At 50.0% G+C, this 11,532-nt stretch overlaps 3 protein-coding genes across 3 annotated transcripts; 1 reads left to right on the top strand and 2 right to left on the bottom strand.

Annotated features, from left to right (window-relative positions):
- Positions 1-3,098: 3,098 nt before the first annotated feature.
- EPUS_03927 (uncharacterized protein) lies at positions 3,099-5,396 on the bottom strand (the record flags this gene model as incomplete). Its single annotated transcript, XM_007801682.1, has 1 exon — positions 3,099-5,396. The coding sequence occupies one exon, from the start codon at positions 5,394-5,396 to the stop codon at positions 3,099-3,101; it is 2,298 nt and encodes a 765-aa protein (XP_007799873.1).
- A 786-nt stretch (positions 5,397-6,182) lies between these two features.
- EPUS_03926 (uncharacterized protein) lies at positions 6,183-8,021 on the top strand (the record flags this gene model as incomplete). Its single annotated transcript, XM_007801681.1, has 2 exons — positions 6,183-6,296; positions 6,351-8,021. 2 exons carry the CDS (start codon positions 6,183-6,185, stop codon positions 8,019-8,021), a joined length of 1,785 nt encoding a protein of 594 aa, XP_007799872.1.
- Positions 8,022-8,375: 354 nt separating this feature from the next.
- Positions 8,376-11,168, bottom strand: EPUS_03925 (uncharacterized protein; the record flags this gene model as incomplete). The annotated part of the gene is made up of 1 exon (XM_007801680.1): positions 8,376-11,168. The coding sequence occupies one exon, from the start codon at positions 11,166-11,168 to the stop codon at positions 8,376-8,378; it is 2,793 nt and encodes a 930-aa protein (XP_007799871.1).
- Positions 11,169-11,532: the final 364 nt, after the last annotated feature.

Below are 11,532 nucleotides of genomic sequence, written 5' to 3'. Positions count from 1 at the left end.
TCTTCCGATCTAATTTGTGCAACAACAGGGAACTCCCCTGCCTCGCGTTCTGCAAGAATCTCTTGTACAGCCTTTTCTACGCGCTCATCTATATCCTCATTCGAATCGGCCATACTGTGGTGGAGCTATACGCAGAAGAATACACCCTATTTGGAAGAAAATCAAGATGGGCGTTACGCTGATATGGGCGTTATGGTGAGAGCCACGCGCTGCGCGCGGGCTTGTAGGGGGGGTACCCCCCTGCAAGTGGGGCCCTGGTAAGGGCTCCACCCATTGGGCCACGGCTAGTCCTCACGACCAAATTTTCGGACCATTGCATCCAATCTGAATCAAAATGCTCCGGGATGACAGAGGAGTAGTTACAGAGCAATCGAATGGTGCAGTCAGCCAATCATTCTTGGCTTAACCAATTTCATACTATACCGTACCATACCTTACTTTATGCGACGCAATTGGAGACGTGTTACAGCCATATCCCGTCCCTACTTTGACGTACCAGCTGCACAAAGCTCTGCAGAAAGGATTGTTTTGCAAGCATTCAGATCCCTTGACTCAACGCAGATCTGTAATCTGCCGCCGTCTCGCATAGCTGAGGTGGATTTCCTGCGCCTCAATTTTCCAATCTGTACCCATCAGCTCTTGAATCTTTGCTACAAACACCATGCTATCATGCCAAGCTACCTCTTATCATTCATCGTGGTGAGTTCAGCACCTCGCCTGCGGAGTACTTTCCATCTACCAGCAATTGGACCACAAAGCACCAACTGATCAATGTTGGTCTACCATCCTACCATTGCGTTTCCTGATAAGAGATCGACATATTCATGACCGATGTGTCTGCACAAAACCCACATACATTTCAATCATGTTTTACATTCCATTCTTTCATTATCTTCGCGGAAGCTAGCCTGGCCTTTGTGTGTCAGCTGCGCTTGCCCCGGACGCCAGGTCCGAGACGCTCCACAACCTGCCATCTCAATACCTACACCGGCCGTGTCTACTAAGCCCTTGGAACCTTTGTTGGTGAGTAAAATCAACAACCTATGCTTGTCTGGTTTATCCCATAGATGTGGCCAGACCACGCCTAGCGTCGTCACTGTGAGTTGCCTCAGTGCATAAGATGAAGCCGTGCCACTAGCTGCCACCAAGCATCCATCAACACGTGTCGCATCCACCGTCGAGATCCAAGGTCCATCTTGAAGAGTGTTAGGGGGGCAATGTTTGGATAACAGAGTGTGGTGGTCATGTCCTTACGGATCAGCGGCCCATACATATATGCGGGTGACGAAAAGCCAAAACCTTATGGTAATTCGATAGTCAACCAACTATTTTCAACGCTACGAAACCGAACAGCTCTCATAAGTTGGGAACCCTTGCAATTCGAAATTGCTTGAGATTAGATAGCGTTGAAACGTCACAGCTGCATGGTCACCGGTACTGACTTGGCAGCGCAAGCCGCTGAATTGGTCCAGAGAGGCATGTGAAGAGCAAAGAACAAGGCCCCGGCTGCGGAGGAGGGAACAGCCGGCCGTTGTCGACGGATAATTTCTTGTTCTCTTTCGAGCGTCATCATCTACTGCGATACCTCGAATAAGCTCTCTGAGAACATTTGTTTTTCGAAATGCAACTGATCCACTCCTATTAGATATCTCAAGTCCTCCCCAAAAGGCGAAGATCTGCACCGGATGCGAATGCTGGTAGGTTTTAAGCTAAAGTAGCCGTTAACCTAAACCCGCGGTATCCATCCCCGGATGCGCACCTGCAAACTACGTAGTACATGCAGATGTATGTACCTTTACAACCCCGGAAGCCCAGAGAGCTTCCGACGGGTCGAGATCTGTAGTTGAGTACTACGTACAGGGCTGATTATCTGGGCATCTGAAAGATGGTTGGATGTCTTCAGATTAGGATGCAGCCAACCAGCATTCGTGATTTTCCATTATTTACCAACAAATGCTCTGGTGCGGAGCCTCTAGTGAGTGACCACAAACAAGCACACATCCATGCTGTGGCTCTCTAAGCGAAGACAAAGACTTGGAGAGAAACCCAATTACGGCGTACGTAGTAGTATGCACGATCTTTCCTGTATCCTGTCGGCTGATCTGGACCGAGTGCTGTTTTGCCGACAGGATCATGCGGAACAGCGTTTGCCATGGATGGCTTTTTTAGACTTTACCAGTTTTCTGTTCCTCCCCGGGCCCGTCTTTCTAGGAGTCTCAAGATCTCTTTGCCACAAACCCGCATCGGATGAATCATTTGTCCGAGAGGTCAAGGGTTATCAAAGAGGCATACTTGCAAAAATGGCAATTGTCTATGGTCTGCCAGCCACCTTTCAATGGTCCGTGCATGCACCCCACCCACAGGCTCAAGGTACCCGCTTTGAATTTTTGTCCTTATCCGCCCATCTATCCCAGGGGATCCGAACCTCATACCCAGCGGCAACCACGTTGTAACTTATTGGCAATAATTACATAACAACAATAGTAGAAAACCCGTCCCTCCATCCCCTTCAACCATTCCATACCCTCCAAACACTTTGCGAAACTGGAAACTCCTCGTAGAACCAGTGCCCCCCTCCATCACATCTGCATCTCCCGCCTGTCACAATGAGCATTCTGAGAAACCCTAAGTACATGTAGTGTGCAGAATGAATGCTGGAGTGCCCTGGTCCCTCCCATCATCCCAGCCACCCAGAAATGCACATTGAGATGATCAGCAATGGCAGTGCCCACCCACGGACACTATCGCTTTTCATCAGATGTAAAATACAATAAACAAGTCCATAGCTCCAAACAAAACAACGAGCACCAGGACGATATCTCAACAACTTAATCTGGCATGAGTCCACTCCTTCTAATCCTGCACCGTAAGGATGTATAAGGACAGCAGAGGTAGAGGTGGAGGGCTCCAGATTAATCAAAATATACATCAAAACTTTGGAATGAATTTTTGATTCATTTTTTTAAGCTAAAATTGACTATGCTATGCTATGCTGATGTACACTCCTGGTGCCCTTCATACATGCCGCAAAAGACTCATAAAACTTGGTTTGAGTCATGAACTATCTCCTCCCCAAAAAACCACCGCCCAAAAACACCTCAATTGCCAACAAGACCCGACAACAGAGCAACAGTCTTCTCGCGAAACCCGTCCACGATGTCATCCGCCTTGACATCCTCCACCAGTTCCTTGCTGATACCTTTCAGCGCATCCAGGGCGATCTGGACATTGTACAGCTTCGTCGCGCGGCCCAAGCATGGGAACTTGAGGTGTGCTGATAGTGGCCAGTGTTTCTCTTCGCCGGCAGCTTGGGAGGAGGTTTGGAAAAGGAGGTGCTCAACTAAACGTGTCAGGCGGACTCCATCACGGAGATCGACGGCCAGGTTGGTGATGTGGTAGTCGTATTCTTCAAGGGGGCACTGAATGTGGCTGACGGTGTAGTTGAGGTGGTTGAGTGATCGGACGATGTTGCCTGCTGCAGGGTTGAGTAGCTGCGCCAGGGCTTGGATCACGGCGGTGGAGCTCTTGTGTTGGGAGGAAGGCTGGAAGAGACAACCAGACAATAGGGGCTGCGAGGAGGAGGTCTTGGCGGTGTCCAGGAGTTTGATGAGCATCAGGCTGCGGAGGAGAGTGTGTTGGATGCCAGTTGTGCCTACATCTGAATTTTCGTCGTCAGAGGGAGTTGCATCTTCATTGCGGATCAGGAATATCTCCAGGAATTGTGACAGCTTGGACACAGCCTTCTGGGTCGAGCAAGAGTTGGCCTGAGCATTACACTCGGTCTTTGGGTTGTCAGAGTATTCGCGGCCAATGACAACTTCTGCACAGACTTGGAGAATCTGTAGGTCGTAGGTGTTCAACCAGAGATTGAGGAAATGCTGTTTCATGCCAAGATCTTCGGATAATCTGGAAGACTTCATCAATGTCTCCTTGGGCAGAGCAAGAGCACCGTAGAGCAGAGATGCTTGAAGACGCTTGTGCAGCAACACAAATGACTGGTCTTGGTACATGACGAATAGCTGCGATCGTTTCGTGAAAGGATTTCCAACATCAGCAGGGCCATTAGCAGCAACAAACAGCTCATTCATCCGCTGGGTGACGGCAATCTCTTCATGATCCAGCCAGTTGTTCTTGTACAAGGATAGAGACTGAATGTCCTCGAATAGAACGGGATACTTCTGATCAAGCAGGGGTTTGACGACTTTGGGTACTATGATTTTCGTAGAAAGCTTCTCAATCCTATCTGCGGACGAGAGCTGTGGAGAATTTTTCAGCACCTCATTTGAGCGCGCAATACGCACAACCCCCTGTTCTCCTGCATTGAGTCGAAGGCGGGCGAAGTTGCGGTTGACATCATGCTCTGAGACGATACTACCAACTTGTGTCTGAAGCTTGTACAGCTCTCCGGTTTGAGTAGATTGTGGTGAGCAGCTGGCCTTGGAAGACATGGTTTCCACACCGTAAGAATATGGCTTTGACTTCTTGATGTTGTCAAATGTTGATTTTCTGGAAGTCTGGCGAGGTTTCTGTGAAGAGTCACCCAGTATCTTCTTCGTCTTTTTGTTGCCAGTAGATTCATGCCCAGGAGGTAGATTTTCCTTTCCGGTTAAGCGGCCCGGGATGTCTTCAGCGATCGTTGTCTCCTGCGGTGGCCTGGAAGATCGACGAAGAGGTGCACGTTGTGGAGCTCCCATGATTGATGACTGTCGTGGACCACGTTTCATTGCCATCTGAGCCACAATACCTGTCAGATCGGTTGACGCACCGTCAACTGAATTCTCGTCACCGAAACCAACATCTTTGATAGGACTGAACACACCCATCCAAACGGTTGGCATGGTGGTGTCTTCGGGAGGTATGTAGAGTGTTCCGCGTCTAGCTCGCCTCTCAATACTTACATCGCTTCCACGTATGGGGACGTGTTGCAAACTATTCTTAACGACCGGCTGCACTTTGGTCGCTTTGTCTGTGGCCATCATACTTTGTTCTGAGTTGCCCGTTGTGGTCGTAGTCTGGAACGGGACGAGATCTGGGTATGGTGGATTGAAGCTGAGTGTTGAACGTAGTCTTTGGGCAGGTTGTGCTAGGACTGATAACTTGTCTGCGGTAGGAACCGATCTTTTGGATTTGCCTAAGTTGTGCTCTCGACTGTCTGGTCCCTTATCCTGATGTACTGCAAAGTCGACCGCTGTGCCTGGTCTCCTTGGTCTCTTCATAATGGCCGGTCGTTTGGCTGCTGCAGCTTGGAAAAAGATCTTTGAATCAGTTGTGAAGCTGATTTCCGACGTGGTGTTGCTGTCGCCTAGGTTGATTGCTGAATAGTTCGAGCGGAGATCAAGGAGCTCGTTGCTAGCAGCGCTGGTAGGACAAGGAGTAGCCTCCACTGGAAGCGACATGATTGTTTGAGAGTATTGTCCGCTTCAAGGAAAAATGGAGTTGTTGTTCGTGAACAAGTGGTAGGGTAAGGCTCATGCGTCGCTAATATAAGGGGAACGATAAGTGAGGACAGGGTCTGGCGAGGTAGTGAAGACTGTCAACTGTTTACCTCTGATGGTGCGGTGTTCACGGCGCGGTGCCTGCGGCAACCAGCAGCTGCGGGGTGGCCTCCAGAACACCATTTTTGTGTTATGACAGTGCTTAGAAGAGGCCTGGTCTGGACACTCCTTACATTTGAAAACACAATTTCGACTGTGGTGACCATTCTCCGCATATCCTGATTCTTTAGCAGAAGGTGGTGCCCTTGATTTCAATTACCAGCATTGCCGGTAACCAGGAACAAGCTTATATAATGCCGTTGCAGGCGGTATTCCTAAATAGCATCAGCCCGAAGCCCCACAGATGCAGAAGGAGCCATACCTGACGCCACATCCTCCTTTTGTGACAGGGAACGAGGAACTAGGAACTTTGACACTTTTCCCCAACTTGGATCCTCCTCAGAAGCATGGGCGGTTTCACAAGTCACAATTCACAATTCACCTCAGGAAGTCTTCTGCTTTCGTCTCCGGTCCTCTGACCATTTTCTATTCCTGCAAGCGATCTCTGGTAGTTACCGAAATTTTCTTTACCAAGTCGGCTTAGCAGTACTTCTGTGAAGCCACCTTGTCCTTTGTTTCAATTCTTGTTCCCTGCTACCTCTTCGGCTACATCTATTCACCCTTCCTCACACTCTTCGTACATTCACAATGCGTTCTGCGGCGTCATTGTTCTATTTGGCTGTCTTCACTCTGTTGCAACCAAGTGCAGCGCGATCGCATAGACCTGCAGAAGTGGAAACAGGTCCTGCAGATGTATGCGCAGTATGTGCTTTTGTCCACGAACTTGTCGAGTATATCGCTAATAGATGACTACAGATAGACCCGAAGTCAATTGTTTCGGATGCGTGCGCTTCGTATGCAACGCTAGAGTCACTGAATTCCGATCTTTTCCAGTCTTTAGATTCAATTACCAAGTCCACAGATTTCTTCGCATACTACCGACTAAACCTCTTCAATAAAGAATGTCCATATTGGTCAGATGCCAATTCCATGTGTGGCAACAGAGCGTGTGCAGTGGACACATTGGAGAATGAGGAGGATATACCTCCTGTATGGCGAGTGGAAGAGTTAAGTAAGCTTGAAGGCTTGCATGCAAATCATCCTGGGAGACAGCAACAAGAAGAGAGACCGAAGGCTAGACCTCTTCAGGGTATGCTAGGTGAAGGTGTGGATGAGAGCTGTGTGGTGGAGTATGACGACGAATGCGATGAGAGGGATTACTGTGTTCCTGAAGATGAAGGCGCAGCCGCAAAAGGTGACTATGTCAGTCTGGTGAACAACACAGAAAGGTTTACTGGATATGCTGGACCTGGTGCACGTCAAGTCTGGGATGCCATATACAAAGAAAATTGCTTCTCACGACCTCCGCCCCAATTATCGACCTTTGGTAGACCATCACCCTTAGACGCTGCCAAAGACCTTCGAAGTATGATACAGGGACACAAGGTGGGATCTCCTATCAGTCATGAGGACGATTCCTATCCGCTAGACGATCAATGCTTGGAGCAAAGGGCTTTCTACCGGATCATCAGTGGAATGCATGCCTCGATCTCAACCCACATCTGCTGGGACTATTTCAATCAGACAACAGGAGAGTGGGTTCGAAATCTTGACTGCTACAAAGAACGACTGCACGAACATCCCGAGCGGGTTTCGAATCTCTACTTCAACTATGCCCTGGTCACCCGAGCACTCGCCAAGCTGCAGAAGCACTTGGAGCATTACACATTTTGTTTAGGCGACCCAGCCCAGGATTTTGAAACCAAGCAAAGAGTCATAGAGCTAATCAGTCGTATTACATCTGCGCCTCCCACTTTCGACGAATCCCGCATGTTTCAAGATCCAGCCATGCTGGAACTTAAAGAGGATTTTCGCAATCGCTTCCGGAATGTCTCTCGTCTGATGGACTGTGTCGGCTGCGACAAATGCCGGCTGTGGGGCAAACTCCAGACAGCAGGCTATGGCGCAGCTCTCAAAGTCCTCTTCGAATTCGACGAGACCAAAAATGGCGAGAATCCGCACCTTCGACGAACAGAACTCGTCGCCCTCGTCAACACGCTGGCTCGCATCTCCCACAGCCTTACAGCAATCCAGCATTTCCGAGCCGCCATCAAGGCCGAAGATCAGGACAAGAACAACAACAGCAATAACTACCTTATCTCCACCAAGCAGACCCGTCAAGATCCAGAAACGCAACCAGGCCGCAGAATGTTTGTTCAACAAGACGAATTCCAGGACTTTCCGGACGACGACTTCGCCGACGAGGATGAAACACCAGCGCCACAATCTTTCAGCCAAGAATTCTGGGCCGAGATCGATCTCGTCTGGCGAGCATACAAATACGTGCTATCCAGCTGGATCAGCCTGCCATTCAAGACCTGGGCCATCATGATCATGGAGATCAATCGGCTGTGGAATTATTGGTTGGGGCTGCCGGTGCCGCCGAGGTCGTGGGATTTTCATCTGCCGACTAGAGATGAGCTGTGATTGCACAGGTTACTAGTGCTTAAGTTTGGATTTAGATGTTGCATTTGCATTTGCAGGCGATGCATGTACTTTGTGATGTGCTGTAGATTGCATGATGGGTGGGTGTGCTTAGCATTTAGCGTTGCATCGGGACGGAGTCGTTCATAGCCCATTGTGGGTTGGAGACAGGCTGATGATTAGACAGCTGAGCTGGATGGGCTTGATTTGAACACCAACACAGATACTGCTGATGGTGTCCTCACACCGCTGTCATATGATCCTATCTTCTTACACTAACAGAAAGCCAACAGGACCATTTCCCGTCAATACCCTCTCTGTCACAAACCCATCATCACCCATCCATCCTGCAGCCTCTCACCCCTTCCTCGCCCTCCTCCTCGCCTTCTCCCTCTCAAAGACCTTCCCCTCATGCCCCTCCCCACTCTGGATCTCCGCCACCAGCCTCCGAAACTTCTTCTCGTAAGCAGCATCCCGCTCCTTCTTCTCCCGCAACTGCTCCCTCGCGATGAAATTTGCATCTTTCCTCAGTTCGCGTAACGCACCCTTCCTTTCGCGCTTGTGTTCGGCTTTCAGCTTGTTGAGCTGAGAGCGTTCGCGGTCCGGGTCATGGTGGTGGTCGGGATTGTAGGACTCTTCAAATTTGGGGATTGAGGATTTGATGGCGAGGGGGCGGTGGAAGTGCAGGGTTAGGGGGAGGCGGGTGTGCAGAAAGGAGGTGGTTAGGGCGGTGAGGGTTTGGAGGGTAGTATGGAGGTGGGTGAGGAGGCTCGGGTGGAGGTTGGAATCGTTTTGGGAGAGCATGGCTTGGAGGAGGAGGGTGGCGGGCTTGAAGATCTCGGGGAAGGCGGATTTACGGCGCCATAGGTCTGCGGCGTGGTTGAGGAGGGTGAGGAAGTGAGATATCAGGGTCGCTTTGAGTTTGTTATTGGTAACGGTGGCCTCAGGAGCGTCATCATCAGAGGTGTTATCCGTGGTTGAAGGTGGGGGCTTAGCGAAGAGATCCTGGAAACGCAACGATGCGAAAGGTTCAGCTTCAGCATCGAGGAGTCGCAACGGAGACATTTCAGGGAGGTGACTTCGGATGATCGACGCTGCACTGATCGAGCCAGCAGTCCCGAGCGACGACAGCGCTTTCTGGATGTAGACCATTACTTCAGGTATATATCTCTGGGAAAGACTCTGGCATTGAAGAGCAAGCGTGCAGCAATATGCACCCTTCACGAGATGGGCAAGTGTTACTGCCGGACTTTGACCCAGGAAGCGCGCAATTGTTAGCCCGGCTGGAGTGACAACAGAGTGGAAGTGGTCAGACGTCGGGAATATAGTAGAGATTCCAGTCAGTATGATAAAATCCATCGCGCGAAGGTTGAGAGGTCTATTGTCAGCAATATCCCTGAGATGAGCCCTGAATGCGGTGGCAACTGCATGAGGATGACTTTTGGCAAGCGAGTGCAGATGACGAAGCAGACTTTCAAGTACGGCCAAAGGGGCATCTGGCTCTTGGTCGGCTAGGTACGCGACATGCTGCGTAAGAACGGCAGAGAAGGCCTCCAGCTTTTCCTTGTTTCCAGCGTTCAACTTAGGATGGTTGAAGGCTCGTATTCTTTGAACAACAGTAGGTACGTCGCTCACATCTGTACCTTGCAAAATCTTTAAGAACTCCTCATGTGTTGTAGGGCAGGCGTATGTGAATGATAAGTTCCTGTTGTGGGAAGTATCTCTTGATTCATCGTTTGAAGATTGGGTTTCATGAGAGGTTGGACCTGGCGGCAGAACAAGCCCATTGATAAAATCATCGTCTCCGTCGTCCTCAAGTTGCAGCGGTTCTTCTTCTGACAACACTCCGTCATCTGTCGCAAGATCTGCTTCGGAATCGCTTGCTATAAGGTCGTTGTCAAGAACAAATTCGTCTTCATCCTCCACGTCCAGATTCTCCTTTGGCCTTTTTGACTGACCAAGTCCAAATGCTTCTGCATCGTCCTCCTCAACGTGTTCGGGTATCTCGATATCTTGCCCGTTCTCATCATCTGAGCTTTCTGGCGCTCCTTGCATTCTCAGTAATCTCTTTTCCTCCAGGTCTCTTAGACGTGCTGCCTCCTCTTCCGCCTTCTCCTCGTCTGTCTTGGTTCGTGTGCTCGGCTTCGATCTTCTGTCCATCGCCATCTGTCGTACTCGTTCATTATACTCATGATCAGCCTCCTCGCGATCTCTGCCAGCAAGAAGAGCAGCCCTGTCGGGATTAATAGAAGCCGCAGATCTGTCTATGGCCGAAGGAGGTGGAGAAGGCTTTCGATAATTTCGTATTGATTCTAGGAAGTCCGGGAGACCTTTGTCCAACTCGGCTCTCAGATCATCATCATCCTCCTTTGCCTGTTGTCGCTCGTATTTGTAAAGCTTCGACTTGGCAATCACTTCTTTCATGACCTCCTGCTTCGACTTCTTCTTTTCAGGTAATTGGAGACCATTAATATCCTCATTGTCATCACCTAAGTCTCTCTCATCGTCTTCGGACAAGCGGCGACGTTTTGTTGGCCTTTCAAGGTCGTCTTCCAGATCCGATCTTTCTATGTGTCCATGACTTCCGCCATCAGACAGTGGCAAGCCGTCCTCCTTGAAATCGTCCTTTGTTTCGGGATCGCCAAATGTCAAGAAGCGGCCCATATGCGTAAGCTGAGTATTCTCGTCGGCTTCATCTTCAAGATTGAAGATAGAACTCTTCTTCTGATGACGTTGGCTCTGCCATGCGAATCTCTCTGCTGCCCTCTGCTCTGGTGTCATTGTAGGATCATTCTCTCCAAATCTTCGGTCCACGATTTGTCCTACTTTGTTTCGACTCTGGATCTCCTTGAGAAGTGTAGCCTTCCGCCGCTCCTCCCCAAGTCCCTTTGTCACACCAGGCCTGCCTTGTACGTTTTTCTTCGTTCGTCCATCTTTCAGGCTCACGACCTCAAATTTTTCCTTTCGAGCCGGAGCCTTGACTTCAAAAGGGTTGAAGCGCTCTCGAATGCTGTGGAGAGCGGCACTCCGCTTCTGTCTATTCCCTGCATCTTTAGCAGCAAGCTTCTTCTGCTTCTTAGATTTTTGCGGGCCTACCAGCCCTTGATCCCGTAGTGAAGCCTTTAATTGCTTCAACTGGGAAGGCGGCATAGTAAATGAAGCCGTGATACGGTTGAGACTCCCTGCAGCGCATTCGGCATCGAGCAATTCAATTAGGCCAAAAATGTCAGCCGAAGGTATGGAAATCTGGCCCGAGCTCACCGCCGGTCTGGGCGTAAGGTGATGCCGCCCTTGCTCGCCCGGTCTCCCCCAGCATTCAGGCAGCAAACGCTGGGCAACCTCTTAGCCTTTCGGCCCGACAGGCCCCGGCCGCGGTCCCCTTTGTCTTATTGGCGCACTGTTTATCCTGGCCGGGAGCCAATCCAACGTACCCGCGAGGAGACTCTTATAAGCAGCAGCTTAAACCAAGAGACCTAACTTAGTTTTATCAGAATAGTTCGACCCTGTTAAAATA

This window comes from Endocarpon pusillum, assembly GCF_000464535.1.
Source record: "Endocarpon pusillum Z07020 unplaced genomic scaffold scaffold1323, whole genome shotgun sequence".
Classification (NCBI taxonomy): Eukaryota; Fungi; Ascomycota; class Eurotiomycetes; order Verrucariales; family Verrucariaceae; genus Endocarpon; species Endocarpon pusillum.
The sequence above is the reverse complement of the archived record's forward strand: the minus strand, read 5'-3'. Positions and strand labels throughout refer to the sequence as shown.